The sequence below is a fragment of the Argentina silus genome (genome assembly GCF_951799395.1).
Source record: "Argentina silus genome assembly, chromosome: 8".
NCBI classification, from domain to species: Eukaryota; Metazoa; Chordata; class Actinopteri; order Argentiniformes; family Argentinidae; genus Argentina; species Argentina silus.
In genome coordinates this window covers 18356743-18381199 of record NC_139662.1, presented here as the reverse complement: position 1 = coordinate 18381199, position 24457 = coordinate 18356743, and the positions used below count along the sequence as shown (strand labels likewise).

Here is a 24457-nt window from a genome sequence, read left to right as displayed (position 1 = left end):
CCTAATGTTATTTATCTATCTATACTTACCCTCTCTCATCTATCTATCCTCTCTATCTACATACGCTAGAACAATCTCTCATCTATCTGTCTATCTGTGAGCATATTTTATCTTTAACCATCTGTCCCGCCTCCATCTCACTTTCTTTCAGCTACTGTACTCAACCATCATCCTCATTCAGCTATCTATCTATCTATCTATCTGTCTATCTATCTATCCACCTTTCCATCTTAACTTCATCAACTACCAAAATAAGACGTAGCAAGCCCACAAAGTTTCTTCAGGAACATGCTTTTCTAGTCATTCCATACAGTACATGCAGTACAACACCAACTATTCCAGTGGTATAACACTCTACAAGATGTTATACTGATATAAATACATTCCTGATGAGTGTTGGGAGTTGCTACACAGCAGATTCCTATCTCTATTTCGTTTTATCCCAGCTGTTCGTTGTTGTAAACCACTTTAGGGAGATATAATTACATTTTCCAGGGAACCCAAATGATTGGGCGGCGCCCAGTGTGCAGTTCACACTGGAACTTTCCCAGGCCTGTGTAAAACACACCACCTGTTCCTGTCCATCCCCAGCTCTTCCTTTACCCACAGTCAACTACCATGCTGAAAGATCAGGAAGGCTTGTGCCGAGCTGACTTATGCTGCCGAAAAAAGAGTATGTTAGTATGCACAACCCCCGCCGGCCCCCCCTGCTGCCCCACCAAAAATATCTTCTATGCTGGCCCAGGGGGTTAATTTTAGCCTCTGTGTATGGCCTGAGCAGGCCACTTACCAGCCAGAGTCAGAGCCAGTAGCAGTGTCCACTCTGTCCCAGCTCTGTGTTCACTGTGGGTCTACACTTTACATTACTTTTAACTGATCAAAAAACAACTACGAGGTGGATATGTCCAATCACAGTGATCAGGACCTCTGTACAGACGACATTGATGAGGAGGACATCGATGAAGATGAGATCTTGGCCAGCCTGTCTCCTGAGGAGCTTAAACAGCTCCAGAGCGAGATGGATGATATCGCCCCAGATGAGAAGGTGCCAGTGGGACAAAGACAGAAAGACCAGACGGAGAAAATTCCCACCGGGTCATTCGACCACAGATCCCTGACGGATTACCTGTACTGGGAGAAAGAGTCCAACCGCATGCTGGAGGAGGAGAGGAAGAATGTCACTCTTCTACCCAGTGAGGTGAGAACAGAAGTCTTCAAGGGCCCATTTACATAACAATAGTACAATAACAGTACAGTAAGTACAGTACTGTAAGTCAATATACTCATGAAAAGAAGCATAAGGATTTGTAAAACAATATCCCAGTCTTGTGTAGAAATTCGGCCAATTGTCAGATGTTTTCAATAGAGTCTTTTCACTTGTCAAGCCTGAGTGTGGTGATTAGCGATCAGAAACATTTTATCTTTTTACAGCAATGTAAACAAACATAACTGATTGTATGGAGTCTGCATTCTAAAAAGCTAAATTCATGTTATTGTTTTCTTCATCAGAAAAGTATGAAATTGACAATAGAAAATGAAATTAATGATCAAAGAGATAATGAAAATAAAGAAAAAGAAGATAATGCGGAAGATGTGGAATATGTGTATGAGGTGGTGGAGGAAGTCATTGAGGAGGAAGTTGCAGATGGAGATGAAGGAGAAGAAGTGATAGAGGAAATAATAGAAGAAATTGTAGAGGTGGAGGAGGAGGAGGAGGAGTATAATGAAGTGGAACAGGAGAGTGAGGAGAAGAAAGAGGAGAACAAGGTAGAAGTAAAAGATGAGGTGAAAAAACCTAGAAACGTTGAACAAAAGCAAAATGCAACAAATGAACATCTAAAAGACTCAGCAGATTATGATACACACACTGCAAACAACACCAACAGCCCTCCACAACCCCCTCCAGAGCTTGCAGAGACAAAGGACGAGAAAGAGCCTGAGCCCTCAGAGCATAAAGTGAGCACAACAGAAATTTCTGAGGATGTAAATACTAACAGCATTGACTCTGCGGACACTCCTAGAGTGACAGAACAAGCTTCACAGGAGCAGAGGACAGAGGAGATGAATGAAAAAATCCCTCCGAAAGAGGAGAAGAAAATAGGTAAATTGAATATTCCAAAGCTAGCCCTTGGTGGCATTAAGATGACATCTAGGCCGTCAGGAAATGAAACGAACCTGGACACAACATTAGACAAGATGCGCAAAAACAACCCTGCTATCACGGATGTCAACCTGAACAACATAGAAAACATTCCCAAGGACATGCTGGTGGAGTACGTCAATGCCTTAAAAAAGAACAAACATGTGAAAACCTTCAGCATAGCCAACACTGGCGCTGACGAAAACATCGCTTTCACCCTGGCCAACATGCTGCGGGAGAACCGCAGCATCACCACCCTGAACATCGAGTCCAACTTCATCACAGGGAAAGGCATCATAGCCATCATTCGCTGCCTCCAGTTCAACGAGACCCTCACCGAGCTCCGCTTCCACAACCAGAGGCACATGCTGGGCCACCATGCGGAGATGGAGGTGTCCCGCCTGCTCAAGGCCAACAACACCCTCCTGAAGATGGGCTACCACTTTGAGCTGCCAGGCCCCAGGATGGTGGTGACCAACCTGCTGACCAGGAACCTGGACCACCAGAGACAGCAGAGGAATGATGAGCAGAAACAACAGCAGAAGCAGCAACAGATGAAGGATCAGAAGGAGATGCTACAGCTGTACGAGAACACCCTGAACCTTCCCCCAGGCCTGCTGGAGATGCTAGGCTACGTACCTCCTATTGAGCTCCTGCAGCAGCTGTATCAACAGCAGCAGCAGGAGCAGCAGGAGCAGCAGGAGCAGCAGCCGTGTCCTACAGAGGCCTGCCCACCAAAGCCTAACAACACACCTCCACAGGCCCACAAGCAGCTCAAACACACTGTGCAGCAGCGCAACCCCATTCCACAGCCCCACCCCAGTGCCAACGCTGCAAACCCGCTCAAAGACGTCCAGCTGAAGAGGGTCCCCAAACGGCGTGACCCTTTCCTGGACTTGGACCCGAGGGAGGACACGAGACCAGGGAGGGCCAATTTCCAGCTCAGGAAGACCCCCAGAGCCAGGGACACGGGCATGGAGGATGAGAGGGCCGGGGTGGATGAGAGAGCCAACCTGAAGGACGTGATTAAGACACTGAAGCCTGTCCCTCGGAGGCGGCAGCCGGCCAAGGTGGACCCCACGCCCCGTGATGACCTCCTGAGTGAGATCAGACAGAGCAACGTGGCCTATCTCAAATCCGTGAGTAGACCTAATGATTCCCAAATTAGCACAGGGACACTAACTATAACTTGATACTGTATACTGTATATCTTGATGATAACACTTTGTCACAGTCTCTCACTTGCAGTTTCTCACTCTGCTCCTTAGGTGCCACTCCCCAAAGAGCTTGAATCGAGTGAAACCAGTCTCTTCTGAAGAGTCACTCCACGCCCCGTTTAGCTGTGTTTGTTCAACATGAAGTGTTTAATGACTTCTTACATAAGGCTCTGTGTGTTTGCAACCATGTAACCTAAATAAGAAGGAAAAAAAACCTGCACTGCAAGTATAGCTGCCTCAGTACTGCTACTCAGGAATACCCTGTGTGCTCTTGTATTGGAGAAACTGGAATGATATTTGGAAATCTATTATCCACATATTTGGTAAGTCTATAGATAGAAAACCCTGCTCTACATACTGTGTATAGTAGAAAATAGTCTCTATGAAGAATTTCTGAGGAAATGCAGGGGAACAGAAAAATGGTTGAATGTGTTTGTATGGAAGTCGATTACTTTGTACAGTAAAGTGTGTTAAGTCATGTATCTTACTTTGTAAAGTGTGTTAAGAAAAGTATGTTGTAATGAAAAATCTCCACACAAAACGGTGTTGTTTCATATGCAAATAATTCCATCATTATAAAAGACTTCATTTTGATTTCATAAATCAGGTTTATTGTTATGGTGGAATGCAGTGCTTTGCTTCCAGTTCCGTGGTTGGTTACATTATCACTTCTCAACAACGAAAAAAAAAACACATACAAAAAAGGATTATGGTATCCTCATAGCATTATGGACATTCTCTCTGAACTGCTGTCACATTGGCATGCAGCCCTGTACAGGTAATCAGTGGAAATCAAGAGACAGCATCTGCACCTAACACCAGGACTTTCCAATAGCATCTGTGCACACTGTTAACTGATCATTTTCATAGATTACCAGACATCGTCGCTGGATTTGATAACATCTTTTCCTCCACCATTTTACTAGGGCAACGGACTGTTTAATCTAAAGGGAGGACAATTAAGTGTAAATATCCGCTGAAGGGTCATTTTAGACCTAATCAAAGCACCTCTTTCACACACACAGCACAAATGCACTGACAGGCTTCAATCATATTTGGTGTGTTCTGTGTGTGTGTGTGTGTCTGTGTGTGATATTTAATAGTGCAGAGGTTACATTAATCCACTGATTTGCCAATCAATGCGTTGGTGCCAAACACAGTGGTTTGTATGCTTAATGATGAAAGCACAGTAACAGAAGTATTGTGATACATTCGAAATCAAAGTGTAAAAACCTCGATAGCCATATTTGCCGCTACATGACCAAGTAATATGATAAAGCTGCATTTGCCATTCATTTTCCCATATTGCATAGCCATGATCAGAGAGTATTACTCTCTAGCCAACCCACAGGGTCTGAAGTAAGAGGGAGATTATTGCTACTCTTGTCAATAAGCAGTCGCTGGGCCGGTGAATGAAGGGGCCTAACTAGTCCAGAAACACCGGTTTCACTTTGGAAGAAGATTTAAATGGTTAAAGATGGTTGTTCTGAGGTAGCAAACGGATTGGTTCTGATTAGTTCTGTTTAATGACATAAATTTGCAATCTTTTAATAAAATAAAATAAAATAAAATAATAATACCGTAAATCTAGCTGCGATATACTGAACCACAATTGTTTAAACGTGCAATAGTTATTGCATTATGGCATGCAGCTTTTATTTTGTCACAGCTCTTTTCAGTCATGACACAGAACAACGACAACGTGTGTGTAGTATTCTCAGTATTAGAGCCTGCATATATGCAATCAAATAATGACGACACATTGTATGGTTGTGTATTGCGTTCATTTGAACAACGATACTGAACACACACACAGGAACGCTCATGCCTCATTTCATTGTGCCAGGTGCCTTTCTCCAACATCTGATCCATACTGTACAGGAGTGTGCAAATCTTTCTAAAACGAATCCAAATGAATAAGGTAATTTGGCCTAAAATGAATAAAGGTGTATAATAGAGGCTAATCGTATAACAACAACAACAAAAATAAAAGGCCATATGATAAATAGGGGGAACGCAACACCACACAACTGACATGATTAGGTGAGAAAAATCCAACACTCTTTGGATGGTGCTGAGGAAAAAAATAAACCATGTTGAATGAGGGCACCGTTTGGAGGCGCTCTCCTCTCCTCTCCTCACCCTCAGTCCTTCAGCTTGCTCTCGATGAAGTCCTGGATCTTGTTCATTTTCTCCTCCTGCTGATCCAGGAGGTCCAGGATGATGCCCATGGGCGACTTCTTCAGCCCGACAGCCTCGATCTTGCTCCCCATCTTGTTCTTGATGTCGCGCAGCCTCAGAGATGCGTGGACCAGGATCACTGCACCAGGGGAGAGGACACAGGCTTGATAAGTCTCTTAATACTAATTAGTATTATTTGTATTAATAGCCCAGCCGCCCCTAATCTGAGGACCCAAGTGCTTTTCTTGTTGTATTTGTTTTTACAAATACATTTGATCTACAAGGTACTTTAATTCATTTAAGACAAATTATTTCCATACTGAAACAGCCTGACCCAAATGAAGTGGGTTCGACTGAGCTGACAAGTATTTTCCAGGTGTAACGTTTTACTGTAGGTTTACTGCATATGTTATTAATCATATGCAATTACAATTGTAATGTCAGAGTAACATGTTTAAGAGAGAGCGTGATCCTCGTCTTTAATTCACTTGTCAGACAGATGCTGACTGCATGATGTCAGCCAGTAAATGAAGCTCTGTCTACGTCAACGGTACATAGCAACCGGTCAACACAAGCAGCCACAGGGCAGGCCTCGTGGGAAGGGTTCTGACTGTGTGACCGCCTCCCGTTTCCACCACAATGTTACAGCTGTTACATGTGACCCTTTAGACCTACTCAAACCAGCAATTAGCAAGGCTCTTTGGTTCTGTGCTGGTGTATACTTCAGGATGTAACAGTATGCCCAGTCTAGGCTATTTCTTTCTCAAAACAGGGGCACATCTTGTCTTCGAACAAACATGTTTTTGGAAACATTTACTGTATTGTGAAATCTGATGTATTGTGAAATCTCATGTTTTCTACGTTTTACGTTTATTGATCCCGTAACATGAGTGGTTGGAATAACCTGCTTCCCCAAATGACTCCCTCAATCATGTGTATCTCCTCCCTTTTGATGACTCACCTATCACATGAAGAGTTTGCATCATATTCCAATGGAGCTGGAAAAAGAAGCTAAGCCTAGGCTACATACATCTGTGCTGTGTTATTGTTAGGGGCTTGGATATGTTCCTGACCACATGAACTGACTGGGAAAAACTAAACTCAGAGGCTATGACAAGTTTTTCCTGGTCAAGTAAAGTGGTCTTTGCATCAGACTAACAGCAAACACATACCCTATGAGACGGTGTAATATCAAGAAAACTCACACAGCAAGGGGAAAGTAAGTCCAAAGATGAAGACCATCACGCCACCACACAGTGACAACAGAAAGTAGCTCGTGCCCATGACCGCGATGACAAACAGAGTAGGGTTATTCTTCTTAAAGTTCTTGACGATCGCCTTGTTCTCTCCTGCCCACACTGAGCCCATGAAGACAAGAGAGACCACTGCACCTCCCAGAAACATTCCAAGGGGGTTCATAAACCTACAGAAATAAACAAAAAAACAACAACAACCAGGTTACGCAAGAGCCATAATTAATGCATGGCAATGCAAAACAAAGCTTGATTCATAAGCCATGATACATATGAATAGCACAACCTGGTGGTTGGAACAAAAACATTCTATATTGGCCATTTTCTAAAACCCTGTAAGCTTTTCAAGCTAGATGCAATTCTGGATACATGCAGAAAGCTGCCCCTATTGTCTCATCAAATCAGCTATCTATTGTTCTTCAATTGTCAGTAATGCATAGACTACTGTATGCAGGCCCACACAACATCAGTGGGGCATCCACAGCTAGGACAACTTAGCATCCATGTGACATTAGTCAATTAGTCTCAAGAAACTATTAACAGAAAAAGAAAAAATGAGTAAATGAGTAAAGATAGGGCTACATCCTATGTTTCATTGAACATTAAAACAATGAGATCATTAGTGCTAAGTGTTAAAAAGATGCAGATATGCTTATCTTTTTCTGGACTTATAGCCTACAGTACAGTGTAGGCTACAGCGCGTTGGCACGCATTAAGAAGCATATTTCCTATGGACCAAGACAGATCATCTTTTATCATCAAGGAAATTGACTCTAAAAAAACATTTGTTTTTTGGAGGCCAATTGGTTTAACGCCATGACTGCATATCATTTATTGTGAAAGGCATAGATGCCATCGGAGAAAACATTGTTCGCTGCTATGTGAAAATGCCATGGTATGTGGCATACAAGTATGTGGACATGGGTGTGGGCCAGAGATGGCAGGCTAATCAAATTAGCTAGCAAACAAGCAGCTGAATGACTTGCTAACAAGCTCGCTGACTTACCCCACAATCAGGAAAACCACGATGGCCACGGCGAAGTAATTAGACTGATAGTATAACAAATTGCTGATCACCCTATTGTTCCATTTGGCTAAATCGCCAAAATCAGGTTTGGCAAATCGATCGGCCCCTGGGAAGAAGTCATCCCATGGTCGGAGTGGTGCAAGCTCCATCCTTGCCATTGCTGAGTTCACTGCGCGAGTTTTTTGACAGATCAGCTGATCTCGCGGAAGATGCAAGCAAACCGCGTGTGGTTAAGCGTGTGTTCTCGCGACAGTACGGCGAGAAAGGTCAAGAGAATAAACATTGCGTTACACATTGCGCAGTATTCCAGTGTTGTGCAAATTCGCGCAGCAGGACTGAAATGACACAGGTACGCAACTCTGACATACGCGAATAGCAGCCTGTGAGGAAATGGGACCGTGAAAGTATGGCGGATGCTGAGGAGCCGTAAGTACCAAAGGGTGAAAAACATGTCTTTAGCGGACAGAATCGTCTGTATTCTGTTGTAAACACAGCATGCTTGAACCTTCTTTTATTCTCTCTTGTTTAGGGAGAAGAAAAGAAGGAGAATAGAGGAGCTGACTGAGAAGTTAGTGACGAAATGCTAGAAACATTTGGCAGCAGGTTTGCGTTGCACATCTTGTGAGCTGCGCAGGGAGTGTGAAAATTCATTAAACAATTCACAGATAGTTTTGTGAATTGGCCAAAGCACTAGTAATGTAATAATATTAGTGGAATGAAACAACTTTACGAAAAATAGTCTAGTGTCAAATTAGACTTTTGCTCCAGATTGCAGCAACCAATGCTGCTGCATGCATCCTGATCTGTAGTACACCATAGCCTACACTGCAGATTGTGCATAATCATGAATTTTCACATTGCTTTGTCGAGCTAAGCAAGTTCTATGTCGGCCTAGTTAGTTCATTAGCAACTAGTTTTGAATAAATCAGGTGTGATTACTGAGGCCATTTGCTGGACAGTGATCAATCCACACACATGACTACTTCTATTACTGTATTTATACACATCTAGCTTAGCCGAAATCGACTCTGCAGTTTTTTTTTTGTTTTTTTTTATAAATATTTGACACTTGTATTACTGTCGCTGTAGCGCTACAGGGATACAAATGTCAGACATACAAAATCCTATAGAGTCGACTTCATCTAACTCGGAAGGCTGGCGGAGGGAGAAATCGGAGGACAGGGTCATTGTAAGGATTCGAACGTTTTCAAACATATGTTTTTCCATTCCATGAATTACAATAAGCCTGTACTCTTGATTTCTCCGATTTCTCTACTAAGTTCACAGTTCACATACCTTAAGTCATCATCAACACCACTCTTGACTCAGCATCAGGTTATTGGATGGGATAAATATGTTAGTTATTGCTGATTGATATGTGCAGCAGAGCATCTTGTGTTCTGTGTACAGAATGGCTGTAGATGGAGGACACATGGACAGTACTGGGGACTGGGATGGCCGATGGAACCACGTCAAGAAGTTCCTGGAGAGACCTGGCCCTTTCACTCATCCTGACTTTGAGCCGAGCACTGAGGTAATAAGCTAACTTTATTTGGGGATTGTAGACAATAACGAAAGAAGCGTTCATTGAACACTCACTGAAGTTAAGTAGATAGGCTTGTGCTTCAAACTACAAAGTATCAAGCCTGTTTAAAAGTTCATCGTTAACATAACAGTTGCTTTTTTCAAACATAATTTTTGATTTGCCTTTCAGTCTCTCCAGTTCCTGCTGGACACATGCAAGATACTGGTCATTGGAGCCGGCGGTCTAGGGTGTGAGCTGCTCAAAAACCTGGTACGAGATAAGATCCAGCCATCAACATACAATCTGACTTTTTGTATGTTGTCATTTTTTTTGTCTCTATGTGAATATGATCCTAATGTGGCTCTGCCTTGTTCTAGGCCCTATCAGGTTTCCGTCACATTCATGTAGTTGACATGGACACCATAGATATCTCCAACCTCAACAGGCAATTCCTTTTCAGGTTTGGTTCACTGTTTCCCCACTCTCTTCATAGTCACAAAGACTAGTCCTAATGCATTTGGCATTGATGCTTAATAACAGCCTGCAGTAGTGTTCAAATGTGACTATTAACTCATATGGATGCTCGTCCCTGTTTGGAGATGAATAGCATATAAATGGTTTATAGTGAACATACTGAATGAGTTAAATATTTGTCACTTTTTTGTTTCTTTCGCTGTTTTATTATCTCTCTCTAGGCCCAAAGATGTTGGGCGACCAAAAGCAAATGTGGCTGCTGACTACATCAACAATCGTATTCCTGGATGTAAAGTTGTCCCGTATCCTTTGTGACTGACATGCTTCTGCACTTCTACATGTACAGTAACATCTAACCTATACAGTAGAAGTGACTGGATTACCCAGCTTATAGACTACAGCCTTTGGAAACTTTATAAAAGTATCTTCATCAGGTTTATTATATTTGTGCTTAATAACATGCCCAGACACTTCAACAAAATTCAAGACTTTGATGAGTCTTTCTATAGACGTAAGTGCAGTCTTAATTTACACACAATAGTTCGGTTTTTTTTACATACTGTGGTTTTCTATGAGCACGACATGGGGGGGAGAGAACAAGTTAAAGTAGATGTTCATAGACATTCTGGAACAGCTTTATCCCGTATGGTAAAGGCATTCTACATATTTTCTTCTCCTTTTTGTAGAATTTCACATCATTGTCTGCGGACTAGATTCCATAATTGCCAGGCGTTGGATGAATGGAATGCTGGTATGTTTTTATTTTTATACGGTTACGGTCATAACAGTTATATCTGACCAAGCATTGTGATTGGCCGAGAGGGCTCCTCAATAAAAATAGAGCATAAAAATCTGACCAGTGGACTGACTGCACTGCCACATGGACTTTATGTAGTCCACAGTAGGCCCATGAGGTGATGATGATGTTCATTGTGATGTCTATTTTAGTGTTGATACACGACTTGTTGTGGCCTTATGTGCAAGAAAAATTCTCCTTGGGGCAATAAAGGTTTCATTCATTCATTCATTCGACTAACAAATTACAACAGCAACATCTCTTTACTGTTCTATTTGAATGATCACTGCGCACAATGTGACAAGAGGAATTTCTCCCTTCCCAGGCTTCCCAGGAGTATCAGCATGTGTGAACATTCCCATGACAAAAGCATCTCTGTTCTAACTGGTCACTGATGACCTCTCTCTCTTTCTCTCTCTCAGATATCCCTGCTGAGCTATGAGGATGGCGTTCTGGACCCCAGCTCCATCATACCGCTCATCGACGGAGGAACGGAGGGTTTCAAAGGCAACGCCCGGGTCATTCTGCCTGGCATGACGGCATGCATCGACTGCACCCTGGAGCTGTACCCGCCCCAGGTTCTCCAAGCTCTGCTCCACCTCTTGGTGGCATCTTCTGCTAGGAATCAGTCTAGATCAGCAAGCAGTAATGACGCTGCCAATTTTGAAGTCCTAATTTCAGTTCGCTCGTTTACTTTCTCTCTCCTGTCCCCAGAATGTAATGTAACGAATGTAATGAAACACTTAAAATGTGAGAATGTATCTAGCATTTTCAGCGTACAGTACTTCTTAGTTTAGGTGGACAGTGATACTGTATGTGTCCGCTTACCCATCTGTGAAAACAATACAGGTTTGATTTCTTTGCTTATTTTCTGTTTTCTGTTTTTGTTTTTGGTCTATAGATTAATTTCCCCATGTGCACCATCGCATCTATGCCAAGGTTACCGGAGCATTGCATAGAGTACTCCAGAATGCTACAGTGGGCCAAAGACAAGCCTTTTGGAGGTATATGTTCCATGTAGTCACATCATGCTAATTCTTGTCTGTGTGCAATCCAAACTATGCTGTGTAGCCGACTGTAGCTACATAACCCTATCATAAACAAACAACAGATAATAACAGCCAGACTCTCCCCTCCCTGTGCCCCAGATGGTGTTGGCTTGGATGGGGACAATCCAGAGCACATCCAATGGGTGTTTCAGAGGGCCCAGGAGAGAGCTGCTGAGTTCAGCATCACAGGAGTCACCTACAGACTAACTCAGGGTGAGCAACATACTGGACAGCACTGTATGGTATTGTCCCGCAGAAATGGTGTTTATTTTATTTAGCCTTTATTTATTCTGGGTCCTTCTACCGGTTAGGGACGGCCACCCCACTGCCTGATATAAAAGACAGCGATGAGTTTGAAACGTATCTCCTGTAATAAAACGAAGTTCTGAATTATTGACTGAATCTAACTGTTTCAAAGTGGAGGAGGTTTCATGCATATAAATGATGTCCCCATAGTCGAGGACTGGTAGGGACGTTGATTTTAATTTTAATTAAATTTTCTTGCACCTGTCAAGTGAAAACCAAGACCTGTTCCTGGTCAAAACTGGTGCTGTACCAGTTTCTGGCTTTGTTTACACGCAGGGTTGTGTCCCATTTTTCTATCAGCATGTTTTGATTCCTGATTTGGAATTGACTTGACTCATCAAATTGAATGAGTGTAAATTGAATTGACCCCAACCCTGCCTGCAAGCATTGATTGTAGAAATCGATCCACAGTGAACGAGAACATCCATGTTTACTTCATGTACCGCAGGTGTTGTGAAAAGAATCATCCCCGCTGTGGCGTCGACTAATGCTGTAATTGCTGGTAGGAAACTCTTCAGTACAGACAAGTAGCAGTGGAATGTCACAGTAGTGGTCATAAACTGACACAGGCAGTACTAAGTATTTGTGGTATTTACTATACATAGTCATACCACCTGTATGATATACACAGTAAGCGTTTTGGGGGCTCTTTTATCCCAGTGGGAGTTACGTTCTACAATGAACACTTAATCCGCTGTGTACTGTTTTGCACATGCACGGTGCTCTTTATCTGTGACAATGCACTTTATGATGATTTAGCCTGGAGACGATTGTTAATGATTGTGTGTTTTGCTATCTTGTACTTTTCTTGTTGTATGTGTTGAATGTCTGTCTCTTAAATGTGTATTGTGTTTTTGTAAGTGGGTTCTGTTCAACCAAACAAATGCCCCTCTTAAGGGTAATGAAGAATACTTATTCTTATATATGTAATATAATATACAGTATATATGCTATTTAGCTGATGCTTTTATCTAAAGCGACTTACATTGCAGTGAGTGTATACATTATTCAGTATATATGGTCCCAGTGGGAATCAAACCCACAACCTAAGCGTTGTTAGCGCAGTTTTTAAAAGTGTAACGTGCACCTTTGTCAGAGAGTTGAAGTAACATGATGTTTTCTGGTTTGCAGCGGCCTGTGCCACTGAAGTTTTTAAAATAGCTTCAAGGTCAGTATTGGACATCCATTGCATGCTCAGTGACCACATTATCCTCTCCCCAAATGTCTTGACGAGATTTACATGTTTTGTTTTGTTTTTTTCTGATTTTGCAGCGCTTATATTCCTCTGAATAATTATCTGGTATTTAATGATGTGGATGGATTGTACACTTACACCTTTGAAGCAGAGCGGAAGGTTAGTTATTTAACTTTAATGGCTTTGTCTGGTTTTGTTTTGTAGATGTGAATTCTAATGGTTATTGTTATGACATGTTGGAGTGGTGTGATGTGAAGATTTGTATGTTTTGATTTGTAGGTTTTTTTTTTTCTGTTTTGTTTTTACGTTCGGATGTTAAGTGTTTTGCGGGATGAGAATGGGAGTGGGAATGTATTGTGTGGTGTTATGCTAATGTAACATTTCAATAAAAACTTGTTTATTTTATTTATTTATTTATTTATTTATTTTTAATGGTGGGAGTACATTTAGCAGCCAGATATTTCCTTTCCCATTTCAGTTTTGCAGCACTGAACTTTTGTTTGGCCGTCTGCAGTGACGTTCCACTTTACCAGTGTATACCATTCTCACATGACCAGGTGGTAAGGAGAGAGGTTAATGGCAGGAACTACCTGGTGACATCATGCTCCTCATGTTTGATTTGGCAGGAGAACTGCTCCGCCTGCAGTCAGGTGCCCCAGGATCTACAGTTCCCCCCCTCGGCCAAACTGCAAGAGGTGCTGGAGTACCTGACCGAGAACGCCTCCCTGTGAGTGCACCTGCTATGTTTACTGACATTGACGTTGTCTGTTAATACAGGAGATGCTGTTTTTTCATAATTACTTTTTAAATGGAGACATCATTGTTAAAAAGAAATCGACATAAAAAGGTTATTGGATGCAACTTGTGTTTTCCAGACAAATGAAATCTCCAGCCATCACGACAACTTTGGAAGGGAAAAATAAGACACTGTATTTACAGGTACAATAAGACATCAATATTGTGAAGAGTCTGAACAGTTATTAGTTATTTGAATGGAGCTACCCTCTAAATACTGTTATGTGGTTTTCAGGGTGTAGCTTCTATTGAAGAAAGAACTAGACCCAACCTTTGCAAAACTTTGAAAGGTAAGATATGGCTTTTCAAATACAGTGTGTCTATGATAGAGCACACGGTTGTGTCAGGCCGGTTGAAAATGTAGTTGTTTTTTTTCTTTGCAGAGCTTGGATTGGCTGATGGACAGGAACTAGCAGTGGCAGATGTCACCACACCACAGACCGTCCTCTTCAAGCTTAATTTCACCTCCTAAACCTTTAAAGTACAGAGGAAGTACTGTTCAAGTAAAACACAAGCAAATATCAGACACACAGCTGTATGACAACAACCGTTATTTTGTATTGGGGAGACTGGCACAGTCATATGTTAATATATATTTTACTCTAAAAATGTAAATATAACCTTGGCTCCCAGTCTGTTTTCTCACAAGTGCTAACAGACTTGGAAGTCTGGCAAGGCATGCGAGACTAATGTAAATATGACCCATTTTCTCTCTCTGTAAAAAAACAACAACATGCATTTGTATTGCTCACTGTATCTGGATTGGCGACTGTATACTCATTTGGTGAACATCTTTTTTCTCTATGTTGTACGACTCAATTATTGTTTCTGGATGTTTTTCCCCTTCACTATGTAAAAGTAGCTGCACTACATACTGTTCACATACTAATGAAATGATGCGTACTCTGCTGTAATAAAGTGTTTTGTTAATTAAACATGTCCGTGTCCCAAAGTGGGTTAATTTATCCTCAGCTCCCATATTTGAAGAAGTCTCAGTAGATTGTAAAATATGTATTTCATTCGTCAGTGCGCTAGATGGCATAATTACAACTACGACACAATACTAGGATAACAGTATAAGCAGTCGAAGTTAGTCGTTACATAAAGGGATGGCAAATATAAGACGTTCTTTGGGGATCGTTTTACAGGCCCAAACGGTACAAGGGGCAGAAAGTGGAGTAAATTACACTATTGTTTTTAATTTTACGATTATGATCACATATTCATAGATTCACCCAAGTCAGACTGCGCTATGTGACTAAATGTAGCTTTTATAGACCGTGTTTGAGTAGTGAATGAAGTTTTGTCTTGGGGTACACCCTGTTTGGATGATAAAGGGGAAGAACTATGGGGCGCCTTTATCCATTGCGTTAGGCGCTGTCCACGGTGCTGAACCTACCGGGTCACTCGGGTGGATAGAGTGCACCCGCAGTACCACTGTGAGCCCAATACACATAAGCCTCTTAGCATTATAATGAAAGAGTTGTCAGAAGAAACAGATGGTTTCTTGATTAAGTTTTTTAATGAGGGGAAAGCCGCCTGTCGAACTAAGTCGGTATCATGAGCAAGGGGGTCGCATTTTACTCAGTGTAGTAGATCACAATCACAGCTTGTGTCCGAGATCATCATCACACACCCTTTACCCACTGGAGTGCTCGCTATGCTCTTTGTACGTTTGTAAGGGAGTCTATCAAGCATGAATGGAAGAGGACTAGACTTGATTGGAATACACCTCGAGCCGTGAACGTTTTTTTTATAAGCCTATTCTTTATCCTTAGCGCATCAGAGTACAATATTGGCACTGCCGAGTTGATTTGCGGACTGTTAACGAATGTTTGACACTTAGAGAAGTGGAGCGACTTGGTCGTTTCAGTTTTCACACCAAGGCACTCTGAGTCTACAGAGACAAACTCAAAGGAAGAATCATCCAGGATTGTTCAACCGTTTCATGTGGATAGGCTTCGACAACACGGACAAGACTTGAGCGATCTGACAGGTGTCTCACCACAGTTGGGTTTTGTACAAAACCAAAACGGTTGAGCTCTGAAGGTGTGATAGTAAAAAATAGCCATAAAGCTACAATTTATCATGTAGCCTATGATGGCCAGCTACCGATACAAATATTAGATTGATCGACAACTTTATCATGAAAATAAAGTGCTTGAACAATGGCTCCACAACAAGAAATTACTCCAATTTATAACAGGAAGGTAAGTAATTGTGTGTTCAATCTAAATGTGATATTTATATTCATATGAGGACCCTATAATATACATCGGTATTATATCAATACTTTGCTTCCTCTGTTCAAGTATCTGGCATTTAAACGCCTTGGGAGTTTGGTTTCTGTGTGGATTAGAATAATAACATTACCAAACAGAATTTGCATCAAAATGTAAAAACAATAATAAAAAATAAATGCAAAAGAAAGAGCCGTTAACATTTCGAATATTAATAGAACATTAATTTAACAACAACATCATCATCATCATCATCATCATCATCATCATCATCATATTAGTACTAAAAGCACCAACAGCAACTTAAATTCCCTTGCCTCTCAGATAGGCCTATAGGTGCTGATTAGGTCATGATTCTCTTTGAAGCTCTGTACTTTCCAAACCTCATACTGTATTAGCATGCCACAGTACAGCAGTGGTGGCTCGTGGAGGTAGAAATCGGAGGACAGGCTCATTGTAATGCATGGAATGGAATGAGGAATGGTATCAACCATGTGTGTGTTGATCCCATTCCTCAGTCTATTCTGTTCCATGCATTACAATAAGCCCGCCCTCCAATTTCCACCGTCACCAGCCTCCCCTGAAGTACAGTACTGTAATGTCAGGTCAAATGCTATTGAGAGAGATTTGTTGGACTAAATGCTCTCATTAGTTTATTCTCTCTCATATTTATTTTCTTCACTAGCAAATCAAATAGGTTTTAAATTTAAAACATAAAACAATGTTCTCTCCAGTGAATAGTCCTACAAGCCTATCCTCAAGGGACTGAGCTCTTATCAAAACAGATTCTCTCTCTGGCATTGACAGGTGGCTGAGCAACATTGCCGAGTCCCTTTCTAGCGCAATGAATTCACTTGGGACCACTGGTAAATCTTTGAATCTAATTCATCTTGAAGTACTATATGACATAAGCAATCTCAGCACCCAGAATCTCATTTCTTGAAACTTGAAGACCAGTGGGACGCTATGACATAAGTATGGTTATTAATATTGCTGATCTAGTCCATGGGGTAATTGGATAACCTAGCTTCTCATTCTCTGATTGGTGATCACCTTGGTGAGGTACACCAGTGAGGTTGGCTACTCATGCTAACAGGTTTAATAAGACCTTGTTGAAGAACAGATGGTGTGTAAAAATACCTCAGTCAATTTTGCTGAAATGCTTGTTTTTTTGGGAGAATCTGAGCAACGGAGATGAAATGTATTTTCACCCAACGTCCTCCGTGCCCTATTCATCGTCGTAATTAAATGTAAAATAAATCCTTGTCCTAGTTTTGTTGTCACTTGTTCAGAACACGTGCTGTTAATTGGGGTAGCGCTGAGAAGGGGAGGGGTACAATGTGATATATGGGTGTGCAGAGAGCTGTGAATAGGTTGATGGGTGAATCAGATTGATGGGGTGTCAGAACAAAGTTGTCTGGTGTCAGAACAAAATTGTTAGGTGTCAGAACATATTTGTTAGGTGTCAGAACATATCAGTGCAATATGGGTCCATACTAGGTGCCACATAAATAGTGGTGGTCTCATCAGCTGGTTGATGATTCTGTATGATTATTGGTGGGTCTCAGTCTGGGTCTAAGCAAAGTGGTTGGTCTAAAGTGAGTTTGTCTCAGCATCAGGCCTCCTCATGGCTGCAACAGCTTTTAAATAAACCCCTAATAAACTCATCGCCACCTCTTACTGTCCCTTATGTTTACCTCTTGTCCAGAATTAGATTCTGCACAGTAGGACCACTGGGGGGCAGTAATCTTATTTCATGCTCCTCATCAAGATGAAATGTTAGAGTAGATTACTGTAATACAGACAGACTCTCTGTATGATAGAAGAAGTAAAGTGAAATAAGCCAAATGTTTGTATTCAACACACTGAAGTTATGTTAACTGATATACTGTAGTATGTTCTAAACATGTGTTTCCTATATTTTTCCAGTGAATATCCATCTCTCTCTGTGGTTGCTGTGCAGGCAGGATGAAGCTGAGCTGTGTGTTGGTGTGGCCGCTACACTGGGGCCTCTTCCTCCTCTGCATAGTGATCCTGCACAGCGAACCAGTGTCCACCGGCAACAACCGAAGCTCCCGAGGCCAGGCAGGTAGGTCCCAGACCAGTCACCGCCCTCCCCCCACGCCCCAGGGACTCATTATGGCTGCTGTCCAACACTACGCACTATAACCTGCTCCACTAGGGACCGAGTATGGCCAGAACTAACAAGGTCTTGTCAACAGAGGGTCTTGTCAGGATGGTGCAATGTGATTCCACAAAGTGAAGTCCCAGGTGTTGTCTGCCTGGTCGGATTACATTTAAGCACAACAGAATTGTTTGTACAAAAAATAGTATGATACTGTATTAAAATATTGTATTCAAGCCTTTTCAATCAATTTTATATTAATTGATCCATTGCAGAAATTCATTACCGAAATCTACCGACCAAATATTTGTTTAAAAAAAAAAAAAAAAGGGTTTTCACAGTAATTGAAAACCAAGTGGCAGGTAATATTGATGCATTATGCATAGTGTTCTCTCCCTATGTGTCATTGATACTGTGAGAAGTGTATAAATAACTCAGGATGTCAAGAGGTCAGAATCCTCACTGTCCAAATCTCTTAATACATTCATACTGTACAGTGTACACGTTCTGAAAAAAGGTTTTATACTTTATTGTATACTCACTCAATCTAATTCATAAACCTTTGTTTACCTCAGTGGAAGAACATTCTCTGTTCACCTTACCTTACTTCAGGGGTTCCCAAACCTTTTTGTCTCGTCACCCCAAATCAATAATTTGATTGAATATGGAGGTTAGTTGGATTGGAGATTAGTTGGATTTTTTCAGGAAATCAACTCCAGTTTGGGAACTGCTGCCTTACTTACTTTATCTTCACCGTGTTCCCTGTAATGTTGGCTATATCCTCATGGTGGTGTTGTAGCTCCAGAAACACACTGAAACACACTGACTATATCACTGTAGTAATATTGAGGCTTAGAGCTTCAGCTTCATATACTATAGGCAACTGCAACTGGGCAAGAGAGGGTGCATACAAGCACACATCAAGAGAGGAGTATTCCTTTTTCTCACACTCAAAAAGTAACAGAGAAATTCAAACAACAGTTGTGTGGTTATACTTTCCATACACACATGAACATATCCAACTTCCACACAAATTCTCACACCAACTGCCACTCAGGTGATTGCCCTTCTTCTTCTTGAATCATCTCTCCCAACCCTCCTCCTCCTCTTCAGGTTCTTCCCAGGAGAAGACAGGCACTTGTGAAGTGGTGGCTGCCCATCGCTGCTGCAACAAGAACAAGATTGAGGAGCGCTCTCAAACAGTCAAGTGTTCCTGCTTCCTTGGCCAGGTGGCTGGGACAACAAGGGCACAACCCTCTTGTGTTGAAGGTAGAAAGAAGCAGCTTGGTTACTTGAGCCCAGTCTCTTAAAGAGTTACTTCAAGGGTGTCTATTGCTGCAACATTGTTTATATATAACAATATACTTTTATATAGATGTAAATCAGTATTTATTCAAAAGAGGGGGTGTCAAACAAATCAGGGGGTGTCAAACAAACAAAACCCTCAGACATTGAGTCCCTCGGGAACTGGGGAGTTTAGACACCACGTTATTAATTTTAGTAATTATTTCCATTTGAAGTGTGTGAAGCCCACTGTGATGTGTTCTTTCCAGCGTCCATCGTGCGTCAGAAGTGGTGGTGCCAGATGGAGCCGTGTCTGGAAGGAGAGGAGTGCAGAGTCCTCCCTGATTTCACCGGCTGGTCCTGCAGCTCAGGCAACAAAGTGAAGACCACCAAGGTGAGGGCCCGCTGAGTTGAAATGGAGTGACAGCAAAGCAAATGGAGTAAAAATTACTTTAGAACACAACATTACCGTAAGAAGGCAGTAGAATTAGAATTACAAGCAAATATACTGTAGTGAATTTCATTTCGACTAGCCAAGCATCTGGGAAAGGGCACCAATGTTGTAAACAGTATCTATGATCTATGATTTGTGATGATGAATAGCCCATAGCAAGCAATGCAGTGGCTGATCACAGATTTTCATCAATTTGATAAGAAATGCAAACACTCTCTTTCTCTCTCTCTCTCTCTCTCTCTCTCTCTCTCTCTGTGTGTGTGTGTGTGTGTGTGTGTGTGTGTGTGTGTGTGTGTGTGTGTGTGTGTGTGTGTGTGTGTGTGTGTGTGTGTGTGCGCGTGCGTGCCTGCTTGTGTGGCAAGGAGCAGTCCAGCTGATTATGGTTGCAAAAAAATGTATCCAATGCAAACATAGTGTTTGTGCACACTCATCATCAGATGCTTATACAGTACTTGCAGTATAAGCCTGGCTTTGATGATGAAAGATCCCACGATCAAGCATAATTACTAGTCCCATAGGCAATATCAACACGGCTGCTCTCTCCGCCAGGCACAGAGTGCTTGGCATGTTTAATTCTTTAATCTGGTCAAAGATAGGGCCAAAAGGACAAACATGAAATAAGACCATTTTATAGATGGTAACCGTTTAATACAGAGCTCTAAAAGCAATGTAATTCAATCGGACAGCCTTGCACACCAGTAGATAAACCGCTGCCTTCGGAGGAGCTGTGAAGGAGATATATCTGTGGGTTCTCCTAAGTTGGCTTTTGTGACTGTGACTTCTGATGAAACAGAAATGGTGGTATGGGAAATATTATTTATAGACGTTAATTTCACAGAGAATGTGATATTCTGCATTAGCACATTCTAACATATTCCTCATAGAGGACTCTGGCAGTCAATCAGTCACTGATCACTGATCAGAATCAAATCTAAACAGTATTGATAAGACCCAATCCAATCTGATTGACAGGTGTGCCTGTCACATTCATAGTTTCCTGAATAGAGTAGAATAGAATTGCATAGAACACAGATAGAAAGACTGCACAGCACCAGCTTTTTAAAGACCTCGAGAATGCTTCTTGAATCCATTTGTTCCTCTGTTTTAGGTTGCTCGATAGCAGGAACCTGCCTCAGCCACACTCCAATCGACTGAGACTACGAATGTGTCCTGGCCCACAGCTGTCCTTCAACCTTGTGAACTATGTGCTTTGAGTGCTTTGAAAAAAGTGATTTCTGTCAATCTAGGCTTCACGAGGAATACACGAACCAGTACCCACTGAAGTGAAAATGACTGATGTGAAGTTGAAGGGGGATCTGCACTGCCGCACCAACTCAAGGAGCGTGTATTATATGTAGACTATCACCACCATGGTCTTCTGAGAGAGACGGGTACAGCAGCCCTCTGCAGCCCTTACCTGAGACCTGAGGGGAGCTCATACAGTTGTCTCTGCTCATGTCTTTGTTGTCATTCTGTACTGTGCAGGAAAACGCCTTTCTGGACGCGTGACATGAATGCTGAGCAGGTGATAATGCACTCTGTCGAAATTTGGGAGGAGCAGAGATGACGCAGACAGAGGCAAAAAGGATGATTTTGATTCAAGACATAGACTGTGAACTCTGTGGCTCTTGTCTGCCTCAACAGCAAACAATTCTGTTATGCTGCTGCTAGTGAATTGAACACAGATGTGAGCACCTGAAATCTGGGCATTCTTATTTATTCAATTCTGCATGTCAAGACACTGTCCTTCTGTAGACTCGTCCAGAGGGCCGGATCTACAGGACTGTTCTTGGACTGCTCCTTGCCACACAGGCACACAGGCACGCACACACACACACACACACACACACACACACACATACTCATGCAGAGCTTTTCATCTACGCCGATTAGACAAGCCACCACCTGCAAGGCTGCCATGGCATGCAAATAAATGTGGAACTCAGATTCAAAACAACGGCTGTTTGAAATGCTAATCACAAGGCGAGAGGAGAGAGGAGAGGAGCTTCTTTACTTCCGAGAGTATTTACATCAACGCTTTTTGTTTGTCTTTCTAAACTGAAGTCTCCCGTAGAGAGGACCTCAGTAATAGTTGTGATGGGGAAATGGTGCAGAATCTTCAGTGCATTCAATTAAATAGCTACAAGCAGAATAGAGCATTGACTGTAGGTGGTATCATTCATATCATGTCTGCTAGCCTCACAGCAGGTCTGGACTTTGTAGAACCACCGTAATTGTCTGTCTATTGATGACTTAGATGAAATAGCCTGAAGATACAGACGCCGCCAGGTTTTTATTTCTCAGAATGACAAAACAAACAAGTTTGGATGGTACATATTACAGTGACATATTTCAGACCAGTGGAGGCTGGTGGAGGTAAAAATCAGAGGATGGGCTCATTGTAATGCACTGAATGGAATGAGGAATGGTATCAGACAGCCACCCTTCGATTTCTACCTCCACCAGCCTCCACTTTTACAGACCACTTATGCTCATCACAACACGACAACTGACATCTCCTCACGACAGGACACCCCTGTACAGTACTGCTGCCTTTGACAGCTAAATGTGTTTTTACTAAAGTCAACGTAAATGTATGGTGGCTCACCACTGAAAATATTATTATACAGCAAAATCATATTCCTATTTATATCTGCTGAGCTGCCATACAGTAAGTGGTCAGGTGTAAAATCATGTTTATGACATACAGTACCAGTCAAAAGTTTGGACACAACCTTGCCAAGAGTGTACAAAGCTGTCATCAAAGCAAAAGGTGGCTACTTTGAAGAATCTAAAATATAAAACATATTCTGGTTTGCTTAACACTTTTTTGTTTACTACATAATTCCATATGTGTTCCTTCATAGTTTTGATGTCTTCAATATTAATCTACAATGTAGGAAATAATAAAAATAAAGAAAAACCATTGAATGAGAAGGTGTGTCCAAACTTTTAACTGGTACTGTAATAATAATAATAATAATAACATTTAGCCGACTTTTATCCAAAGCGACTTACATTGCAGTGACTGCATACATTTCAGTATACATGGTCCCAGCAGGAACCAAACCCACAACCTAAGCGTTGTTAGCGCCATGCTCTGCCAACTGAGCCACAGAGGACCAATTATGAGGGGCAGTAGGACATGGAATTTGTTTTCTTTAAAATTGTGTATGTTCACAACACTTTCTGTTCCTAGTTCATTCAATTAATCTTCCCCCTAATGACCTACATGACACTGATAATAAAGTGTGGATGTAAAGAATGCAAGCACCATTAAATTGTGTGTTTGTTTGCAGCCCTCAACATCGGCCGCAATAGCAATAGGCAAAGTACAATTTGTTCAAGGCTCAGCAGTTTGTTTCATTTGTCAGTTGTAATATGTAAGATGTCTAGAAATGAAATTACAGTACATTTAACATAATTAGAAATAGAGAGCTGAACAATTATTTTTTAATGAACAAATATTAATTAGACTAATACTAATGTTATCTGCCAGTGTATGATGGATTTATAATTCATGTGTATCCAACTGTACGCTCCTTAGGCAGGGGAATCCAAAGCTACCAAGACTGGAGCTAAAACCACTGGGTTGTAGCCAGGAAAACATGTCACAACAGACAGCTGAGGGACCAATATGGCCATAATTACTCCTTGCACTGTGGCCTGTATATATCTGCAGGGCATGTAGCCTACACAGTACATTCTCTTTGTTTTTCACTTGACTGAATCTTAGTACAATGTGGACAATGGAATCCCATGATAATCCTGAAAACATTTGACATGGACATAGATCATTTGTGACTCCCTTTTAACACACACACACACACACACACAAAAACACACTGATATTTATAGATGCAGAAGGACAAAATATGGTTGTTGTACACTTCTGGGAGACATGACCTGACAGAGGTCCTTGTAGGATGGAAATGTTGTCTGCCTTAATTTGTAGATAGAGGTATGTGATGGAACATCTTAGTGTGCATGCCCTACTTTAATTTACTATACTGTAACTCAACCTTCATCAGTGCTGCCTAACTCCCCACACTATTTTAAAAGTATCTTGCAAATGGGTAGTTGTGATTTACTGTCACACTCCATTACCATCAACTATGGGGAGCCTGGAGTTATGGAGAGAAAATATCCCGCAGCCAGACACCACAGACAGGGAGAGAGGGTGTGTTTTAAGACTCAGGCATTGCTCATTTTGCGTCATTCAGGACAAGGATTTGACATTTCACATTCTGTCATTTTGTACAGCAATTAAAAATAATTTCCTTATTTCCTCTGAGGTGGAGCAAAAAGCAATAGATCGAGGTTGGCGACAAACACTGTTCTGTTCTCTTGCATGTCATTTCAAGGAAAGTGCCAATTCGTGAATTATTTAACCTCA

The 24457-nt window shown here is 41.7% G+C and overlaps 4 protein-coding genes across 7 annotated transcripts; 3 read left to right on the top strand and 1 right to left on the bottom strand.

The window, feature by feature from the left end:
• The first annotated feature begins 823 nt into the window (after positions 1–823).
• lmod3 (leiomodin 3 (fetal)) lies at positions 824–3884 on the top strand. The gene is made up of 3 exons (XM_083675787.1): positions 824–1198; positions 1510–3279; positions 3409–3884. The coding sequence occupies exons 1-3, from the start codon at positions 902–904 to the stop codon at positions 3454–3456; spliced, it is 2115 nt and encodes a 704-aa protein (XP_083531913.1). The 5' UTR covers positions 824–901; the 3' UTR covers positions 3457–3884.
• A 541-nt stretch (positions 3885–4425) lies between these two features.
• On the bottom strand, positions 4426–7983 carry arl6ip5b (ADP-ribosylation factor-like 6 interacting protein 5b). Its single transcript, XM_083675804.1, has 3 exons — positions 7798–7983; positions 6744–6961; positions 4426–5677 (listed from the first exon to the last, which is right to left on the bottom strand). The coding sequence occupies exons 1-3, from the start codon at positions 7974–7976 to the stop codon at positions 5502–5504; spliced, it is 573 nt and encodes a 190-aa protein (XP_083531930.1). The 5' UTR covers positions 7977–7983; the 3' UTR covers positions 4426–5501.
• A 227-nt stretch (positions 7984–8210) lies between these two features.
• On the top strand, positions 8211–14887 carry LOC310808734 (NEDD8-activating enzyme E1 catalytic subunit-like). Of its 4 annotated transcripts, none has more exons than XM_083675797.1 (18): positions 8218–8244; positions 8348–8386; positions 9229–9352; positions 9533–9613; positions 9721–9803; positions 10039–10119; positions 10285–10328; positions 10504–10568; positions 11036–11191; positions 11515–11617; positions 11762–11875; positions 12417–12470; positions 13100–13136; positions 13241–13322; positions 13790–13890; positions 14039–14102; positions 14194–14248; positions 14342–14887. In XM_083675797.1, the coding sequence occupies exons 1-18, from the start codon at positions 8225–8227 to the stop codon at positions 14428–14430; spliced, it is 1392 nt and encodes a 463-aa protein (XP_083531923.1). In that variant the 5' UTR covers positions 8218–8224; the 3' UTR covers positions 14431–14887. The 4 variants fall into 4 exon arrangements, with proteins under 4 accessions (XP_083531924.1, XP_083531922.1, XP_083531923.1 ...); XM_083675795.1 differs by having other exon boundaries at positions 13721–13890; XM_083675798.1 differs by lacking the exon at positions 8348–8386 and having other exon boundaries at positions 8211–8244.
• Positions 14888–18166: 3279 nt separating this feature from the next.
• LOC310808052 (chemokine-like protein TAFA-4) lies at positions 18167–21181 on the top strand (the record flags this gene model as incomplete). Its single annotated transcript, XM_083674753.1, has 4 exons — positions 18167–18287; positions 19437–19592; positions 19877–20001; positions 21170–21181. 4 exons carry the CDS (start codon positions 18167–18169, stop codon positions 21179–21181), a joined length of 414 nt encoding a protein of 137 aa, XP_083530879.1.
• Positions 21182–24457: the final 3276 nt, after the last annotated feature.